The sequence below is a fragment of the Octopus sinensis genome, linkage group LG28 (genome assembly GCF_006345805.1).
Source record: "Octopus sinensis linkage group LG28, ASM634580v1, whole genome shotgun sequence".
NCBI classification, from domain to species: domain Eukaryota; kingdom Metazoa; phylum Mollusca; class Cephalopoda; order Octopoda; family Octopodidae; genus Octopus; species Octopus sinensis.
This window is the reverse complement of record NC_043024.1, coordinates 10,086,604-10,108,570: the sequence shown is the minus strand read 5'-3', so window position 1 is coordinate 10,108,570 and position 21,967 is coordinate 10,086,604. Positions and strand designations below refer to the sequence as shown.

At 41.6% G+C, this 21,967-nt stretch overlaps 1 protein-coding gene across 4 annotated transcripts in view; it reads left to right on the top strand.

Annotated features, from left to right (window-relative positions):
• LOC115225662 overlaps positions 1 to 21,967 on the top strand; it is a 45,142-nt gene that overhangs the window by 3,759 nt on the left and 19,416 nt on the right. The window contains exons 2-9 of one of the 4 annotated variants that reach the window (XM_036514762.1): positions 3,345 to 6,666; positions 8,171 to 8,386; positions 8,426 to 8,862; positions 9,732 to 9,840; positions 14,107 to 14,234; positions 16,982 to 17,087; positions 18,686 to 18,919; positions 21,799 to 21,902. In XM_036514762.1, the coding sequence (XP_036370655.1) occupies positions 3,345 to 6,666; positions 8,171 to 8,386; positions 8,426 to 8,862; positions 9,732 to 9,840; positions 14,107 to 14,234; positions 16,982 to 17,087; positions 18,686 to 18,919; positions 21,799 to 21,902 (4,656 nt within the window). Of the gene's footprint in view, positions 1 to 3,344; positions 6,667 to 8,170; positions 8,863 to 9,731; positions 9,841 to 14,106; positions 14,235 to 16,981; positions 17,088 to 18,685; positions 18,920 to 21,798; positions 21,903 to 21,967 lie in introns of all 4 variants that reach the window. The other 3 variants (XM_036514763.1, XM_036514761.1, XM_036514759.1) reach the window with 3 other exon arrangements.

Here is a 21,967-nt window from a genome sequence, read left to right as displayed (position 1 = left end):
CGACCAATGCCTTGTGAGTGGATTTGGCAGACGGAAACTGAAAGAAGCCTGTCGTATATATGTATATGTATATATATATATGTATGTGTCTTTGTGTGTCTGTGTTTGTCCCCCTAGCATTGCTTGACAACCGATGCTGGTGTGTTTACGTCCCTGTCACTTAGTGGTTCTGCAAAAGAGACTGATAGAATAAGTACTGGGCTTACAAATATTAAGTCCCGGGGTCGATTTGCTCGACTAAAGGCGGTGCTCCAGCATGGCCGCAGTCAAATGACTGAAACAAGTAAAAGAGTAAAGAGTAATATCTACACAGGAGAATTAAAAATTACTGCCGATTTTAGCATTTTTGTAACTTCTTGCAGAACCCCTAGACTGTACTGGCGGAACCCTAAGGTTCCGAGGAACCCTGGTTGAAAACCACTGCCTTACACATAGTTTTACACCCATTCCAGTATTTTTTGGGGGCAGGATTTTCATTTCCAGGTCAAGATGTAAACAGTAACCAAAGTTTTTCACCACGTCCATTTTGCATATTTGTAATTTCCGACATCAAAAACGTAGGATTTAAAAATTTTTTTCTTTTTTACTTGTTTCAGTCATTTGACTGCGGCCATGCTGGAGCACCGCCTTTTAGTCGAGCAAATCGACCCCCCGGGACTTATTCTTTTGTAAGCCCAGTACTTATTCTATCGGTCTCTTTTGCCGAACCGCTAAGTGACGGGGACGTGAACACGCCAGCATCGGTTGTCAAGCAATGCTAGGGGGACAAACACAGACACACAAACAATTCTATCGGTCTCTTTTGCTGAACCGCTAAGTGACGGGGACGTAAACACACCAGCATCAGTTGTCAAGCAATACTAGGGGGGACAAACACAGACACACAAACAATTCTATCGGTCTTTTTTGCTGAACCGCTAAGTGACGGGGACGTAAATACACCATCATCCGTTGTCAAGCAATGCTAGGGGGACAAACACAGACACACAAACATTCTATCGATCTCTTTTGCTGAACCTCTAAGTGACGGGGACGTAAACACGCCAGCATCGGTTTCAAGCAATGCTAGGGGGACAAACACAGACACACAAACATTCTATCGGTCTTTTTTGCTTAACCGCTAAGTGACAGGGACATAAACACATCCATCGGTTGTCAAGCAATGCGAGGGGACAAACACAGACACACAAACATCTACGGTCCTTTTGCTGAACCGCTAAGTGACGGGGACGTAAACACACACAGCATCAGTTGTCAAGCAATACTAGGGGGCAAACACAGACACACAAACATTCTATCGGTCTCTTTTGCTGACCGCTAAGTGACGGGGACGTAACACACCAGCATCAGTTGTCAAGCAATACTAGCGGGGACAAACCAGACACACAACAATTCTACGGTCTTTTTTGCTGAACCGCTAAGTGACGGGGACGTAATACACCACATCGGTTGGTCAGCAATGCTAGGGGGACAAACACAGAACACACAAACAATTCTATCGGTCCCTTTTGCTGAACCGCTAAGTGACGGGGACGTAAACACACCAGCATCAGTTGTCAAGCAATCACTAGGGGGACAAACACAGACACACAAACAATTCTATCGATCTCTTTTGCTGAACCGCTAAGTGACGGGGACGTAAATACACCAGCATCAGTTGTCAAGCAATACTAGGGGGACAAACACAGACACACAAACAATTCTATCGATCTCTTTTGCTGAACCGCTAAGTGACGGGGACGTAAACACACCAGCATCGGTTGTCAAGCAATGCTAGGGGGACAAACACAGACACACAAACAATTCTATCGGTCTCTTTTGCTGAACCGCTAAGTGACAGGGACATAAACACATCAGCATCGGTTGTCAAGCAATGCTAGGGGGACAAACACAGACACACAAACAATTCTATCGGTCTCTTTTGCTGAACCGCTAAGTGACGGGGACGTAAACACACCAGCATCAGTTGTCAAGCAATACTAGGGGGACAAACACAGACACACAAACAATTCTATCGGTCTTTTTTGCTGAACCGCTAAGTGACGGGGACGTAAATACACCAGCATCGGTTGTCAAGCAATGCTAGGGGGACAAACACAGACACACAAACAATTCTATCGGTCCCTTTTGCTGAACCGCTAAGTGACGGGGACGTAAACACACCAGCATCAGTTGTCAAGCAATACTAGGGGGACAAACACAGACACACAAACAATTCTATCGATCTCTTTTGCTGAACCGCTAAGTGACGGGGACGTAAATACACCAGCATCAGTTGTCAAGCAATACTAGGGGGACAAACACAGACACACAAACAATTCTATCGATCTCTTTTGCTGAACCGCTAAGTGACGGGGACGTAAACACACCAGCATCGGTTGTCAAGCAATGCTAGGGGGACAAACACAGACACACAAACAATTCTATCGATCTCTTTTGCTGAACCGCTAAGTGACAGGGACATAAACACACCAGCATCGGTTGTCAAGCAATGCTAGGGGGATAAACACAGACACACACACACACACACACGCACACACACATATATATATACATATATATATACGACAGGCTTCTTTCAGTTTCCATCTACCAAATCCACTCACAAGGCTTTGGTCGACCTGAAGCTATAGCAGAAGACACTTGCCCAAGGTGCCACGCAGTGGGACTGAACCCGGAACCATGTGGTTGGTAAACAAGCTACTTACCACACGATGGGCTTCTTTCAGTTTCCGTCTACCAAATCCACCCAAAAGGATTTGGTCGGCCCGAGGCTATAGTAGAAGACACTTGCCCAAGGTGCCACGCAGTGGGACTGAACCCGGAACCATGTGGTAGGTAAACAAGCTACTTACCACACAGCCACTCCTGCGCCTGCATATTCTTGCTTTGTTTTTATCTCTTTTCACTTATATATATACTAGCAGTATCGCCCGGCGTTGCTCAGGTTTGTAAGGGAAATAACTATAAAGCATTTTTAGAGAGTTATAGCCAAAAAACAGCAAAAAAATGGAAAAAAAATTATGGTAAATTTTTTTTTGATAGTTAAAAAAGGTGGAGTTGCGTCCCCTACACAGTTTGTGGTTTGTGTTCCTGATTCTCGACCCCATGTCGAATTTATCGATTTGTTTTCAGAACTGGGGGAACTTTTCAAAATTTTCGCTGCGTTAGTTTTGAATTATGACATTGGGCTATGTGTGTGTCAAGTTTCATCAGAATCAGTTGAAAGCTGTGGTCAGGGTGAGGGTACAAGCAAACAGACACACAGAAACACGCACAGACAAACTGCCGTTTATATATAGAGAGATATATTTATATTTGTTTTTTGTTTTTGTCGTTGACAGGAAGAAGAAGCAAATGAAGATAATGAAGGTGAGATTTGCATCGTGTCTGGAAGAAAAAAGCTCATCTGTACCTGCCCTGATTGCCTTAGAAACCGGCGGCTGTCCAAGAGCAAAGATTTGCCATCATCTCAGCCTTGTATGAAGCGTCCGGGCGATGAAAGTTGCAAACCACAGTTCAATTCCCAGACACTATCAGCGTGTAAATGGAACGGCAGCGATGAGTATGAACCTTTTGAGAAAAAATCTAAACTTTCTGATTCCAAGAGCAAAGACCAAAGAAAATTGCTGCCCACAAAATTTGCTGCTGAGAAATTTGACTCAGGTGAAGTCGTAACAACGTCAACAACGCAAGGTGTTTCTGATTTATCAAAGAACAAAAACCAAACAACATCATGTCGTGGCGGCGCTGTAATAGACATTTCCGATGAATCGACCATTTCCACTAACAGTGATTCTGATTGTACTCTGCCGAATTTAACGCCACCTATGTCAGATGAAGAAAATGACAGAGATGAAACGACACTCGTTAACAGTTCTCCTGGCATTTCTGGTGACGACAAAAGTTCTGAAATAATTGACATTACCGAAAATAATCCAGATTCCGAAGTATTGTTTAATTACTCTCAGGAAGATGCAATTATTCTTATTTCTGATGATGATGACGATGAAGAAGTCGGTGACGGAGAATATGATGATGATGATGATGATGATGATGAAGAAGAGGAGGATGTTGACAGAAGAAGAAGAGGAATGGATGGAGAGTCTTCAAAGAAACCTCATCACCGAAATAATATCGGCTTTGTCAACTTCAATGCGGAGTTTACCAGAGAAGAATCAAAATTCTATCAAGGGATTAAAAAGGAAACTCCTGATTCTTGGGCAGATTATGGCATTGATGCCTCGACTAAACACAAAATAAAGAAAGAAGTAGAAGAAGAAGAAGCTGAAGAACATTCCAGAAATTCTGAGAATAGTAAAGTCAATTCGATAACGTTTGCTATGCCATCAGTAAAACTTGAACCGAATTCAAGTGATGAAGAAGCTGGAAAAGCCATACAGAATCCTGAAAATACCCAGTTATGTCTTCAGGTAGATATAAAACAAGAGAAATCAGACTCTCAAGACTCTGATATTCTATTTGAAGAATTGGAAGAATCCACAAAACCAAACCCCATTGTTGCAAAGGATAAACAGGATGACCCATCAGGGGACAAACGCATGGAGCCTACAATAGTTCCTTTAAAACGTAAAGTATGTTCGAACAGATTTTCATCCTCCACAAGTGATGATGATGATGATGATGATACGCAGTGTTATCCTTTGAAAACTTCTAAGGTTACCAAGACAGTTAGTCAGTGGTTAACGAAACAGGGCGATCAAGGAAAATCCCTTACAAAACCCCCTGTATCTAGTGTTGTGGCTTTTGATGACGATAGTGATGCTGGACTCAGTGATGACGGAGATGATGATGAATTGTATATGTGTGCTACTCAGGTTGAAGAAAATTTATTCAAAGAAGGACAACTGAATAAGAAAGGGAAAAAGGAAAGTCCGGAAATAAGTCGACGTTCCAAACAATCGGAAAAAACACCAAAGCCTTCGACAGCGCCAGAATCACCAAAATACTCATCCAAGACGATAGAAGACTTGGGAGAGAGCTCTTCCAAGACTGCAAGGGACTCCTTAACACCAGTCCTTGCCAAAAAATTATTTGGTAACGCCAACACGTCCACACCGCATCCGTTACTGGTTACAGAGGAAACCAAAGTCAAACTTCGGATACCTCGTTGGAAAAACACTGAGGAAGATTCTGACAGCGATAGTAGCATTTACTCAGTGGCTACACAGGTTGATCATAATATATCTTTAGTTAATGAAAATGATGCAGATAACGACAGTGATGATGATGATGGTAGGTTATATATGCAAAACACTCAGGTTGATTCTGTGTCGAGAAAAGGCAATTTTAAATCTAAAAAGTCATTTTATGCTTCATCCAAATGTAAAAAGTTACTAAATAGGAATGATAATGATTCTGATAGTGATGACAGCCAGTTTTCGGTAGCAACCCAAGTCGATTCCAACATTGTTCCAAAGACTGGGCATCAAATGAAGAATAGTTCTTTATTTCCCAAAGTGTCAACTTCTGTGATAAATAGCCGGCAGGTTCCTAGAACAAAAGAAAGTGAGTTTAAAACACCGAAATTTCCTCATCGGAAAAAAACAACAAAAGGTATTCCGCCTGATGCCTATTTTAACAAAGCAGTGACCCCTACTTCCATTCAACATTCAAATACTTCTTATAAAGATGATGAAGACTCGGATAGCGATAGCAGTGTGTTTTCGATAGCTACTCAGATAGATAATGCTTTACCTACTCAAGTTGACAAAAATGCCGGAACAGAATTTCCTTCACCTAAAGCTAACAGCTTCAAAATTCCTCTGCTACCAACAAAAAAGTTATGCAAGCCCTCAACCCTAAAACTGGATATTCGACATTGTAAAGAGAGAAGCGAGGATTATGATAGTGATGACAGTTCATTTTCTGTAGCGACCCAGGTTGATGATCCGTGGCCTTTAAACATCAACAATGAAGAACAGGAAGAATTTTACATGAAGGAAACCCAGGCGGATGAACCATTTACATCCAAGAGTTCTAAAAGTCAACATTACCTAAAGCCAAAGCCACCCAGAAAGAATTCGACTTCAAAGCCAAAAGCCGACAATGATGATGACGGCCTGTTTTTGGCAGCGACACAAGTGGATTCGGTTAATTCTAGTGAAGCTGCTACTCAAGCCACAGGCTCTTCTTATAATAATTTTCTTTTAGGTCTTGCGGCAACGGAACCTAGCGGCGTTGGAACGGTAAGCAGCTCTGTTACACCACAACAAATTGAACGTGAGGAAAAAGAGGAGCAACAGTCTGATCCCAAGTTTGCTGACTTTCTGTTAAATTTGTGCGAGGATACTGACCGAAATAAATCAGCGTGTCCCAAGTCTCTTGGAAAAGCATCTGAGATTGAACCTCAAAGGCTGAAATCCAGAAAGGAAATACGTGAGAACTTCAAACAACAGAAAATGAAAATGGATAATAAAAGCAAACTTAGGAGTCCCGAAAAGTCGCCTACGAATTTGTTCTACCCTACCGTTCTTTCAATCAAAGACTCGGCTCCGCCAAAGAAGAAGAGGCCATCATCAAAGAACTCGAATGTGATAAAAGAAGGCATCAGCAGCGCAAAGAACCAACTTGAAGGGCGATTCTTCTTTAAGAGTTTGGACAAAACTCCAGCCAAGTGGACCAAAAGTTCCTCTGTTGCAGTTGGTAAGCATTGTTTGAAAAAAATTGCTAAGGGAAATGAGGTTGTTCGGGTTGGGAATCGGTTGGGGGGTGGGTGAGGGGGGAGTGAAAAACCAATATGTTCCTTTGGTTCATCAGGTAGTGAATTAGCAGAGTTGGTGTGTGTGTGTGTATATATATATGTGTGTGTGTGTGTATATGTGTGTGTGTCTGTGTGCATGTGTGTGTGTGTGTTTATATGTATGTGTCTGTGTGCATATATGTGTGTGTGTGCATATATGTGTGTGTGTATATATATGTGTATGTGTATATGTATGTGTGTGTATATATGTGTGTGTGTATATATGTATGTGTGTGTGTATATATGTATGTGTCTGTATATGTATGTGTCTGTGTGCATGTATGTGTCTGTGCATGTGTGTGTGTGTGTGCATATATGTGTGTGTGTATAAATATGTTTGTGTATATATGTGTGTGTGTGTACATATACATATGTATGTGTGTGTGTCGCACACACATATATATATAGTTGGAATTTACAGAAAAAACAAAAGACGAAGACGGGTGTGTAAACAACAAACAGATGTATTAGTTTAACATTCGGGAATCCTGTATATATGTATATATATATATACACAAATATAAGAGAGAATCCACTATGTGGACGCTCTTGCGCTAAAAATAGATCCGCAATGGTCTCAACCACTAAGAATTGTTCTCGAAAAATTAGCACAACTATGAACGTAAGCGAGCAGGACAAATGAAATATAACAAAAATATAGATTAACCCCAGACAATTGTTTCACTGTTAATAAATTATGCAATTTTACTTACACAATAAATCTACAGATCATCAGTAGGGTTCGTCATGAATATAATTTGTTGAACTGCATGCCAGATATTAATATATTTTTAGCGCAAGAGCGTCCACATAGTGGATTCTCTCTTCTATTTGTGTATTAATATTTACTGAATCCCAGTTTTTATGTGCTAAACCACTTGGTGTTAAATTGGTGTTATTAAATTAATATCCAATTTTTTCACCCTTACTTTTGATTATATATATATATATATATATATATATTTATATAGCATTATTAAATCTCAGAACGAGATGTAAACAGTAATCGCTCGACAATGTAAAGTATAAAAGCCATCTCAATATGGCTAACCACAAAGTGGGGTGTTACTGTAGCTTTTTAGCCCCAGGAGATCATCGTCTCCAGCTGGCTAGTGAGCAAATACTTTAAGGGCACAGAAAGTGTGTCTAAAGCCAGCTGGAGACGATGATCTCCTGGGGCTAAAAAGCTACAGTAACAACCCCCTTTGTGGTTAGCCATATTGAGATGGCTTTTATAATTTATATTTATTTATATATATATATATATATTTACATATCATCATTTATAAAACTATAAAAAATATTGATTCCTTTCAATAAAGCTTTTTTTTTCAGTCCATAATGTTTTAATTCCCCTCCAGCGCATAAAGGTTAATAATGTTTCTTTTGTCTTTCCTCCCTCGTTAGGTTCGTCAGCTTCGCTCAGCTCGGACGTCACCTTACCTAATGCCGACGAAATTAAAAAACTGGGTCTTCCTCTCATAGAAACGCCGAAACGACGCCGGCCACTGCCAGAGACTGTTATCAAAAATCATCCTGAAGAAAGCCAGGACATCAGACGACCTTCTTCCCCCGTTATAGATACCGCCACTCCTGGCAGCTCCACCCGGAACAGACCTCCTCCTACTCCTCCGACCCCTCCTACTCCTTCGACCCCTCCTACTCCTCCGACCCCTCCTATCCCTCTCGGTCCCACACTTACAAACAACCCGAAAACGAACTACAGTTGCAACAGTAGCGGCAGTAGTAAAATTTCTCACTCCAAACATGGCCCTCCCAGCTCCACACCATCACTGAAACCATTACCACTCTTTGAAAACAGCAACAAATGTTTCGCTAAGGATTTCAATTCATTCCACATCCCCAAAATCAAAAATCCTTCTCAGAAACTAAACCCCGATTCCACACAAGCAACCCCTACTACATCATTGCCACACAAATCCAGTTATTCGATTCCTAAACAAACATTTCCTCCAGAGGTCCCAAAATGTGCTCCTTCATATCCCAAATCCTCACTCAGCCATTCGTATCCAAACACTAACCAATCCACCTCAAATACAAACCCCTCAAAAAGAGTTACTTTCTCCAATGTAAATAAGGTAAATAAGTCTTTAAGTTTCGCTTTTGGATTTGGTTTGCAAGATTCTTTATGTGAGTTTGTGTGTTGAAGCATATTCTGTTGTGTCTGGGGAGGGTAATTTTCTTTTTGTGCCTTATAATATAACACATTCACCGGAGAGGGGCTTTCTCCATCCGGGTTGCAGATCCATGGAATAAGCTGCCGGACATGATAGTGAAGATGCCAACGACCGCTCGGTTCAAAGTCTCCCTTGACCAGAAATGGCCTGAACTCTTTGTATGACCACCTTCCCCGTACATAACTCCCTGTCCCCCTACATGGCCTCACAACATCATAAGTGGAAAGTGTAACCTCTCGAAAGAGCTGTTCTTCACTCCTGCTCCAGAGCGTGGGCTGCAGGGTCACTCCGATAAGCTCTATCTGCGACGATTTCATCTCAATCGAAGGAGTGGGGCTTTCTCCGTCTGGGTTGCGGATCACGGAATAAGCTGCCAGACGAGATAGTGACGATGCCGACAACCGCTCAGTTCAAAGTCTCTCTTGACCAGAAATGGCCTGAACTCGTTGCATGAACACCCTCCCTGTACATAACTCCATGTCCCCCCTACATAGCCTTGCTTTTTGCTTTTTGAGCCAAAAAATTAACTTAACCTAACTTAACGTGTCTATTATGATCAAAAATATTCCAGTGGTAGCCTTCTTTTATTTTTCACTTGCTGGGTCTGGTGGTAAGGGTCCTGCCCATAGCCTTTGCTCTGGGTTTGTGATTTCTCGCAGAGTAGAGTGCAGTGGACGGGAATAGAACTTCTGATTGAGATTTCTTTATTTCTTTTTAAATTTATCTATTTTTTTTTTCTTTCTTTTTTCTTATTTTTACTGTCATCAAAGGTTGAGGTATTCCAGCAACCTCATTGGTCAAGATCCAACCAACAGGAGGCGCATACAGACCTACTCAAGTATTTACTTCGGTGGAACACCAAGTGGTTACAAGAACAAGGTGAGTAACTACTTTTCTGATGTTTGCTTTTTATATATTTTTATATATTTACTTTGATCACTGCTGGAACATCTTCCATCATAGGCCTGCTGGATCAGGGCTGACCTGGGGCTAAACAACAAGGATGGACACATTAGGTAATGTAGTCTTAGATACGCTATGTCTGAATATGCAGGAATGTAATGCGATGTAATCGACTTAATCCGTTTGCCTGTCCTTGTTTGTCCCCTCTGTTTAGCCCCTTGTGGGCAAGTAAAGAAATAGGTATTTCATCTGTGGCTATGTTTTGAGTTCAAATTCTGCTGAGGTCGACTTTGCCTTTCATCCTTTCGGGTCGATTAAATAAGTACCAGTTACACACTGGGGTCAATGTAATCGACTAAATCCGTTTGTCTGTCCTTGTTTGTTCCCTCTATGTTTAGCCCCTTTTGGGCAATAAAGAAATAAGTATTTCACCTGTCACTATGTTCTGAGTTCAAATTCCGCCAAGGTCGACTTTGCCTTTCATTCTTTCAGGGTCGATAAATTAAGATTGGGGTCGATGTAATCGACTGGTCCTCTCCCAACAAATTTTAGCCTTGTGCCTTCGGTAAACAGGAGATACCTGGCTTATCATTTAAGCTCAAACAATAAAATATTTTACCTATCAACTAAGTGGTAAGAAACTCTCAGGTGAGCTGAACAGCAGAAGGTCTTCTGAGAAGGACCTACCCCTGCCCAGACAAATGTTTCAGCCCTTAAATTCTTACACTCTAAGGTGAGGCCAGACTGCTTCTGCTGACTATTTTTAGCCACTTGGACATCAGAGATTTGTGCATTTAAACCGCTTGGAGATTTCATCCAGTTGGAACTCCTCTCCATTGACTCAGCTTTCAAACTCATACTTAAGGGGAAAAAATAACGGTGGTTGTCATGGTTGTCAGGCGCAGGAGTGGCTGTGTGGTAAGTAGCTTGCTTACCAACCACATGGTTCCGGGTTCAGTCCCACTGTGTGGCACCTTGGGCAAGTGTCTTCTACTATAGCATCGGGCCGACCAAAGCCTTGTGAGTGGATTTAGTAGACGGAAACTGAAAGAAGCCCATCGTATATATGTATACATATATATATATATATATATATCATCATCATCATCATCATTTAACGTCCGTTTTCCGCGCTAGCACGGGTTGGACGGTTCAACTGGGGTCTGGGAAGCCAGGAGGCTGCACCAGGCTCCAGTCTGATCTGGCAGTGTTTCTACAGCTGGATGCCCTTCCTAACGCCAACCACTCCGTGAGTGTAGTGGGTGCTTTTTACGTGCCATATGCGTTTGTGTGTCTGTGTTTGTCCCTTTAGCATTGCTTGACAACCGATGCTGGTGTGTTTATGTCCCCGTTACTTAGCGGTTCGGCAAAGGAGACCGATAGAATAAGTACTGGGCTTACAAATAGAATAAGTCCCGGGGTTGAGTTGCTCGATTAAAGGCGGTGCTCCAGCATGGCCGCAGTCAAAATGACTGAAACAAGTAAAAGAGAGAGAGAGAGAGAAGTTGCTGTGAAACATCGACCTTATCAGTGAATCACTCAGAGTTACTTCCCTTATTGTTAAACTACAAAAGAAATTGCCTTCAATAACTCGACCAAATTAATGTCTAACACCTGAAGCCCAACAGGAATGAACCTGGATGTTATGGATTAACTACTGTAGTGAATATTGCATGCATGAAGTGGATTCGATCCACCATAGCCAAATTTAAATTAACGCTGCTGCAGAACTCTTCCCATGGTGGAACAATTGTTTTTCTCTACTCTTTATTCTTTACTTGTTTCAGTCATTTGACTGCGGCCATGCTGGAGCACCGCCTTTAGTCGAGCAAATCGACCCTCAGGACTTATTCTTTGTAAGCCTAGTACTTATTCTATCGGTCTCTTTTGCCGAACCGCTAAGTTACGGGGACATGAACACACCAGCATCGGTTGTCAAGCAATGCTAGGGGGACAAACACAGACACACAAACACACACACGCATATATATATATACATATATACGACAGGCTTCTTTCAGTTTCCGTCTACCAAATCCACTCACAAGGCATTGGTCGGCCCGAGGCTATAGTAAAAGACACTTGCCCAAGGTGCCACGCAGTGGGACTGAACCTGAACCATGTGGTTGGTAAGCAAGCTACTTACCACACAGCCACTCTCTGACAGCAGTTTTTACATATTCCAGATGCCTTTAGCGAGGCTGAAATAATGTCTTCACCACTTGACCCTTTCTAACCTCTTCTACTTCACCAAAAGCTAGAATAGAGATAACAAGACCACCAACTAAATCTATTGTTCTCAATGATATATCTATCCTTCTGGAGATTTATATAAGCAAGCACACCCCAAGCAAAAAGCTGTTAGTCACTTGTCGACAACCGAATGACGTAGCTTGTGACGACTCAATTAGTTAAGGAAAGGACTGCTAGAATCATGATCGCAAGGAATCCTTCTACTAAATATAATGGTCAGCTAGAGAAATGAAAATTCCTGTCAGCAGCTGTGAGACAACACCCTACAATTCTCGCTAGTTCTAATTCTGTCCCTTACAACGTCATTCTATCTCTCTCGGTAATTACTACTACTAATCAATGAAAGGACACAAACACAAACTTTACTTCGCATGCTTTTGGATGTATCAAAACCTGCCCATCGAGGCAAGGTATTGTAACGTAACGGCTGCAACTCAACTTGATTTTGAGCCGGGTCGCCTGCTGCTGGAGAGGACCGACCAGGTAAAGGACCTGGGTATCTTGGTGGATTCTTCCTTTTCGCCTTCGGCCCAGTGCGTCCGTGCTGCCAACAAAGCACGTGAAGTTCTGTTTTTGATTCGACGGTCATTCGGAATGCTCACAGCAGCCATATTCCTACCGCTCTATGTCACGCTGGTGAGACCCATATTGGAGTACAGGATTCAAGCTTCTCCTTATCTCCTCAGAGACATACATCATCTCGAAAGAGTCCAGAAGCTGGCTACCCGCATGGTTCTTGGTCTCAAGTATTTGTCTTATGAAGAAAGGCTGAAGACGCTCGACCTTTATTCTCTAGAAAAACGACGATGCCGTGGTGATCTCATTCTTGCTCACAACATCATAAGTGGAAAGTGTAACCTCTCGAAAGAGCTGTTCTTCACTCCTGCTCCAGAGCGTCGGCTGCGGGGTCACTCCGAAAAGCGCTATCTGCGACGATTTCATCTCAATCGAAGGAGAGGGGCTTTTTCCGTCCGGTTTGCGGATCCATGGAATAAGCTGCCGGACGAGATAGTGAAGATGCCGATGACCGCTCGGTTCAAAGTCTCTCTTGACCAGAAATGGCCTGAACTCTTTGCATGAACACCCTCCCCATACATAACTCCCTGTCCCCCTACATGGCCTTGCTTTTTGAGCCAAAAAATTAACTAACTAACTAACTGACTTCTACATACTCTCTTTTACTCTTTTACTTGTTTCAGTCATTTTTACATTTGATCCAAACTGAAAAAAACTTTTAAATTCTGGTACTGCGGGGTCACTCCAAAAAGCTCTATCTGCGACGATTTCATCTCAATCGAAGGAGAGGGGCTTTCTCCGTCCAGGTTGCGGATCCGTGGAATAAGCTGCCGGACGAGATGGTGAAGATGTCGACGACCGCTCGGTTCAAAGTCTCTCTTGACCAGAAATGGCCTGAACTCTTTGCATGAACACCCTCCCCATACATAACTCCCTGTCCCCCTACATGGCCTTGCTTTTTGAGCCAAAAAATTAACTAACTAACTAACTGACTTCTACATACTCTCTTTTACTCTTTTACTTGTTTCAGTCATTTTTACATTTGATCCAAACTGAAAAAAACTTTTAAATTCTGGTACTGCGGGGTCACTCCAAAAAGCTCTATCTGCGACGATTTCATCTCAATCGAAGGAGAGGGGCTTTCTCCGTCCAGGTTGCGGATCCGTGGAATAAGCTGCCAGACGAGATGGTGAAGATGCCGACGACCGCTCGGTTCAAAGTCTCTCTTGACCAGAAATGGCCTGAACTCTCTGTATGACCACCTTCCCTGTGCATAACTCCCTGTCCCCCTTACATGGCCTTGCTTTTTGCTTTTTGAGCCAAAAAATTAACTTAACTTAAATGAACAGACAATGGGATAATCTGTTGCTCTTATACTTCAACTGCTTTTACCAATGTGATTCCTTTATTCTGCTATTCTTCTTAATTCAGTTACTATACCAACAGGTTTCTCTGTTTTTTCGTATTCCTCAGACACGCTAAAAACATCTCCGCCAATCGTCTCCAAAGATCAACTGTTTCCTCTCCTGCAGAGCTACCCGTCCTACACAGAGTATGTCAGTGTCATCCGGCCCCTGCTCTTGTTAGAAATCTGGGAATGTGTAAGTGTTAGATCCTTTTTACTTGCTTGTATATGTTTGGGATGGGGCCTGGGGACAAGCAGGTCCAGGTCTCTGAGTCAAAGCAACACCCCCCCTCCATTCTGTCCTCTCCTATTTCTCTGCTCACCTTTTTTTTTTTTTGGTGTTCACCTCTGAACTGGAAAATTCATTTTCAACCCTAACTTGTGTTCGTTAGTCACACAAACTTAAACGTTTCAGGCGCAGGCGTGGCTGTGTGGTAAGAAGCTTGCTTACCAACCACATGGTTCTGGGTTCAGTCCCACTGCGTAGTACTTTGGGCAAGTGTCTTCTACTATATCCTTGGGCCGACCAAAGCCTTGTGAGTGGAAGTACTAGGCTTACAGAAAATAAGCCCCAAATATTCTACCTGCTTTAGGTTCAGTTCCACATTTAAATTTAATTTGCTAAAATATATTCGTTGCTTTGACAAAATTCCATGCTGCATATATATATTGCCAGATTCGCCTGGCCCCCGTGCCGGGGGCACATAAAAACACCATCCGTTCGTGGCCGTTTGCCAGCTCTGTCTGGCACCTGTGCAGGTGGCACATAAAATCACCCACTACACTCACGGAGTGGTTGGCGTTAGGAAGGGCATCCAGCCGTAGAAACACTGCCAAATCTGACTGGGCCTGATGAAGCCTTCCGGCTTCACAGACCCCAGTTAAACCGTCCAACCCATGCTAGCATGGAAAATAGACGCTAAACGATGATGATGATGATGATGATATATATTTATATACACATACAATTGCAGCGTGGAAGGTGTTTATAAGCCATGTAAAAACACACAGAAATCGTTAGATTCACTTCAACATTTAAATTTAATTTGCCAAAATATTTTTGTCGCTTTGAAATCACAACCTATTCACTGACAAAATTCCGTGCTGCATATATATATATATATATAATATATATATATATATATATAATATATATATATATATCCCTCTCTCTCTCTTTCGGAGAGGCACTGAGCAGCTATATGCACACATACACACACGGCAGTAACTTCCACCTACTGAATTCAATCACAAATCTTCGGTCGACTCGGGGCTATAGCGGAAGACACCTACCCAAAGTGCCACACAGTGGGACTGAACCCGAAACTATGTAGTTGGAAAGCAAGCTCCCTAACCACACAGCCATGAATATATATATATATACAAAATAAGAAAATGGAGGAATAGATTCCTTTCAATCATCAACTTCCAGATAATACCAATTCATATAATTTATTCACTAATTAATTAAATAGGAACATCGAAATCCAACAGAATAAGACAGAATAAAACAATATACATCAATCTCTCTCTATATAAACGGCAGTTTGTCTGTGTGTGTTTCTGTGTGTCTGTTAGGTTGTACCCTCACCCTGACCACGGCTTTCAACCGATTCTGATGAAACTTGACACACACATAGCCCAATGTCATAATTCAAAACTAACGCAGCGAAAATTTTGAAAAGTTCCCCCAGTTCTGAAAAAAATCGATAAATTCGACATGGGGTCGAGAATCAGAAACACAAACCACAGACTGTCTAGGGGACGCAACTCGACCTTTTTAACTAAAAAAAAAAATTTACCATAATTTTTTTTCCATTTTTTGGCTATAACTCTCTAAAAATGCTTTATAGTTATTTCCCTTACAAACCCGAGCAACGCCGGGCGATACTGCTAGTAAGTAATAAGTAAATTAGCTTTGATAATAAAAAAAATTTCATTGATGCATAAAGAGCATTTTCTAGTCCTATTATTATATGCTGGTGCAGAAGTAAGTATTTTCCAATGTAAATTTATAATCTACTAGCAGTATCGCCCGGCGTTGCTCGGGTTTGTAAGGGAAATAACTATACAAGCATTTTTAGAGAGTTATAGCCAAAAAATAGCAAAAAAATGCATTTAAAATGGAAAAAAAATTATGGTAAATTTTTTTTTAAATCATAGACTCATCGTAGACATTTTTAGAGAGTTACTTCCCTTATATAATAGCAAAAAAAATGCATTTAAAATGGAAAAAAAATGATCGTAAATTTTTTTTTAAATCGTAGACTCATCGTAGACATTTTTAGAGAGTTACTTCCCTTATATAATAGCGAAAAAATGCATTAAAATGGAAAAAAATGATGGTAAATTTTTTTTTAAATCGTAGACTAATCGTAGACATTTTTAGAGAGTTACTTCCCTTATATAATAGCGAAAAAATGCATTAAAATGGAAAAAAATGATGGTAAATTTTTTTTAAATCGTAGACTCATCGTAGACGCGCACTAATACCCAGAAGGGCTCGATATGAATCACGACTATAAGATACCCGGTTTTGGTTAAACTGCGCTGCAAAATGTGGGAGTAGTTAGGAATCTAAATCGTAGGAGACAGACACACAACTTCACTTTTATATATAAAGATATTCTTGCTCTTAAGCTCCCAAATATATGTACTTAACCCTGTAGAATTAATCCTATTCTTATTCCTAAAAGTGTATCTATGATAGTTAAGCCTCTGTTTCATACTATTTTTATACAGCATGGAAGGTGTTTATAAGCCATGTAAAAACACAGAAAATTTGTTAGATTCACTTCAACATTTAAATTTAATTTGCCAAAATATTTTCCTCATTTTGAGACTGTCATTTCATGAATATCTTCGTTTTCCGATCTGCTCATTCAGGACCGACCTGGGGTTGAAGAACAACAACTTAACAATTGTTTTCGTTTCTTTCACTAGGTGTATCGGGAATATATGGAGACTATGTTGAAAGCCCGCATTTTAAAAGTGGCCTGCAATAATATCCGCAAAGCCAGCCCTAGTCATGCGGATTACATCGTCTACGGTAAACAACTTCTCCTACTAATATTTTCAGTGGCACTCTGGATATGTGTCTTCAACACTAGCCCTGGGCCCACCAAAGTTTTGTGAGTTGATTTGGTTGCTTAAAAAATGAAAGTAGCTTGCCGTAAATCCTCGAGTATAATCCACATTTTTTTCCCCAAATTTAAAGGTCAAAATCCCTAGTGCGTACTATACACGAGGTTAAAAATGAAATATATTTTCTAAGCAATGTCCGAGTCTCTATTTGCTGCCCGGCAATGTTTATTTTGTGCTGTTGGGCGCGAAAATACCTTAAGCTAAGCCTGAAAGCAATGAAGTCATAAAAGAATCATCCATAACTTGCAGTAAGCAACATTTATTAAACGTTATTACTGTTATTTCTTTATTTTCTGCAAACAAAATGCACAAAAAAGCTACACGTTTGCATTATGTTATATATACAATAATAATAAAGGACGTTACCGTATACATTTTTACAAACCAAGGACATTATATAGACCTCCTTGACTCAAGAGTAAAGAGTAGTGGATCGATCCCAGAGTCTAATCGGTTTGTGCCAGTCTCAAGGCCAAATGTCCCTAAAAGTTTCATCTGAATCCATCAAGCGGTTCTTGAAATATCTTGTCCTCCATAGACAAACGCGATTGAAAACAATACCCCCGCCTTTACTAAGGTGGAGGTAATAATAATCATCTTCGTTTAACGTCCGCTTTCCATGCTAGCATGGGTTGGACGATTTGACTGAGGACTGGCGAACCAGATGGCTGCACCAGACTCCAATCTGATCTGGCAGAGTTTCTACAGCTGGATGCCCTTCCTAACGCCAACCACTCCGAGAGTCTAGTGGGTGCTTTTACATGCCACTGGCATGAGGGCCAGTCTGGCGGTACTGGCAACGGCCACGCTCGAAAATGGTGTATTTTACGTGCCACCTGCAGAGGAGCCAGTCCAGCGGCACTGGCAAAGACCTCGCTGAAATGTCTTTTCACGTGCCACCAGCACAAGTGCCAGTATGGTGACGCAGGTAACAGTCACGCTTGAATGGTGTTTTTAACATGCCATCGGCACAAAGGCCAGCTTGTTGCTATGGCAACGATCTCGCTCGTATGGTGCTCTTAGCGCTCCACTAGCAACGGATGCCAGTCATCGAATTTGATAATAATGTTACTACAACTACAGTACAGTGGATGGAGGCGCAATGGCCCAGTGGTTAGGGCAGCGGACTCGCGGTCATAGGATTCCCAGACCGGGCGTTGTGAGTGTTTATTGAGCAAAAACACCTAAAGCTCCACGAGGCTCCGGCAGGGGATGGTGGTGATCCCTGCTGTACTCTTTCACCACAACTTTCTCTCACTCCTACTTCCTGTTTATGTTGTAACTGTATTTCAAAGGGCCGGCCTTGTCACCCTCTGTGTCACGCTGAATATCCCCGGAGAACTACGTTAAGGGTACACGTGTCTGTGGAGTGCTCAGCCACTTACACGTTAATTTCACGAGCAGGCTGTTCCGTTGATTCGGATCAACCGGAACCCTCATCGTCGTAACCGACGGAGTGCTTCCACTTCCGCTAACAGTACAGTGGCTTTCTCTCTGTTGTAGGCATTGTACCAGAAATGGAACAGATCTCCAACAACTGTATATCAGAGGGAGACTTTATCATCTTGAAACTTCGAGTGAAGAATTCGACAAGTCAGAGTAACAGCAGCAGCAGCAGTGGTAACCATGGAGACTCCAGCATCACAAGTGAATACCCAGTCTTTGGGTTTGTGGATAGTGTCTCTTTCCAAAAACCTCACTATTGCAACGGCATTTTGGATAGATTCCCTGATCTTGGTAAGAAACGGCTATATATATATATATATATATATATTCTTTTATGTTTTTACTTCTTTCAGTAATTTTATTCAGCTGAATACACACCATTGATTGGTTGAAATTACCGAAATACGACAACTTTAACACGAAATAACTTTGAAAATAGAAACTCTTCTCAACAACACTAACAGTAAAAGATGTTTTATATGACAGATTCTACCAGTATACAAAGTGCAAAGTTTGATAGAGTTTACTCTTACTCTTTTAGTCGTTTCAGTCATTTGACTGCGGCCATACTGGAGCACCGCCTTTAATCGAGCAACTCGACCCCGGGACTTATTCTATTGTAAGCCCAGTACTTATTCTATCGGTCTCTTTTGCCGAACCGCTAAGCAACGGGGACGTAAACACACCAGCATCGGTTGTCAAGCAATGCTAGGGGGACAAACACAGACACACAAACACACACACATGCAAATATATATATATATATATATACATATATACGACGGGCTTCTTTCAGTTTCCGTCTACCAAATCCACTCACAAGGCATTGGTCGGCCCGAGGCTATAGTAGAAGACACTTGCCCAAGGTACCACGCAGTGGGACTGAACCCAGAACCATGTGGTTGGTAAACAAGCTACTTACCACACAGCCACTCCTGCGCCTATGCTTTTACTTCTTTTTACTTCTTTCAGTAATTTTATTCAGCTGAATACACATTATTGATTGGCTGAAATTACCGAAATATGACAACTTTAACACGAAATAACTTTGAAAATAGAAACTTTTCTCAACAACACTAAGAGTAAAAGTACATCAACATCGAAATAAATATCAAATGGAAATGGTAGTTGTGATACCTGTGCCGGTGGCACGTAAAAAGCATGATCCGAATGTGGCCAATGCCAGCGCCTCCTTGATTGGCTTCTGTGCCGGTGGCACATAAAAAGCATCAACCGATCATGGTCGATACCAGCCTCCCCCGGCACGTAAAAAGCACCATCCGAACGTGGCCGATGCCAGCGCCACCTTGACTGACTTCTGTGCTGGTGGCATGTAAAAAGCACCAACCGATCGTGGCCGCTGCCAGCCTTCCCTGGCACCTGTGCCAGTGGCACGTAAAAAGGACCCACTACACTCACAGAGTGGTTGACGTTAGGAAGGGCATCCAGCTGTAGAAACACTGCCAGATAAGACTGGGCCTGGTGCAGCTCCCTGGCTTCCCAGACCCCGGTCGAACCGTCCAACCCATGCAAGCACAGAATACGGACGTTAAACGATGATGATGATGAAAATACAGCTTTCATTGCACCTTTTTGGGGTAGCTTTTAAATGACTGTGATGTGATTACTTAAACCCTTAAGTGTTTAAACTGACCATATCCGGCCCAATATATTCAACATATTCTGAATGCCTTACTTCCCAGGGCATGGATACATTGAAACTCCGACGTCTGGCAGCTGACTTGGCAGACACCCATAAAATTATTAATCATCTTACGAACAATAACTCTAAGTACCTTTTCAAACTTCACCTGTCTAACACCCGTGGACATATTTACAAAGTAAGAAAACAGCACAGCTCCCATGACTTTCGGAAACATTTTTTCACGCTAAGAGTTGCTGAAGCATGGAACAAACTGTCGGCATCAGTTGTTAGTTGTCGAGCACTGCATCCTTCAAACTTCCATGCTTCCTGAGATTCGCCAACACTACACTTGATTTTCTCCCTCCATACACACACAAGCATATCTGACTCATACACTGTTCACTTCCCAGACATTTGTACATTACTGCATATGCTTCATACGCACTTTCTGACAAGTTGTGGTGCACCTGAGCACTGTATACAATAATTTCATTATTATTATTATTAAAATAATTAAATTTTCTTTAGGAAACAGTTTTTCACGCTAAGAGTTGCTGAAGCATGGAACAACTGCCGGCATCAGTTGTTAGTTGTCGGAGCACTGCATCCTTCAAACTTCCATGCTTCCTGAGATTCACCAACACCTGACACCCTGATTTTCTCCGCCTCCATACACACACAAGCATGTATCTGACTCATACACTGTTCGCTTCCCAGACATTTGTACATTACTGCATGTACTTTATACACACGTTTTGACAAGTTGTGGTGCACCTGAGCACTGTATACAATAATTTCATTATTATTATTATTTAAAAACTCCACCTGTCTAACACCCGTGGACATATTTACAAAGTAAGAAAACAGCACAGCTCCCATGATTTTCGGAAACATTTTTTCACGCTAAGAGTTGCTGAAGCATGGAACAAACTGTCGGCATCAGTTGTTAGTTGTCGGAGCACTGCATCCTTCAAACTTCCATGCTTCCTGAGATTCGCCAACACTACACTTGATTTTCTCCCTCCATACACACACAAGCATGTATCTGACTCATACACTGTTCACTTCCCAGACATTTGTACATTACTGCATATACTTTATATGCACTTTCTGACAAGTTGTGGTGCACCTGAGCACTGTATACAATAATTTCATTATTATTATTATTAAAATAATTAAATTTTCTTTAGGAAACAGTTTTTCACGCTAAGAGTTGCTGAAGTATGGAACAAACTGCCGGCATCAGTTGTTAGTTGTCGGAGCACTGCATCCTTCAAAACTTCCATGCTTCCTGAGATTCACCAACACTACACCTGATTTTCTCCGCCTCCATACACATGCAAGCATGTATCTGACTCATACATTGTTCGCTTTCCAGACATTTCTACATTACTGCATACGCTTTATACGCACTTTCTGACAAGTTGTGGTGCACCTGAGCACTGTATACAATAATTTCATTATTATTATTATTATTATTATTAAATGCTTTTTTTTTTTTTCTCTTTGAATTCCTCTAATCCAGCTTCCTGGGCGAAAACCATTCGGAATTTCAGAATATTCCGTGCCATCATTAAGTGTCACTATCGGAACCTTACCCATTGTTTTTCACAACTGTTGGAAGTTCAGGTAAAAATATTTAGATTTTATATCTTCTGTCATATGTTCGTTTCAGTCACTAGACTCTTTTACTT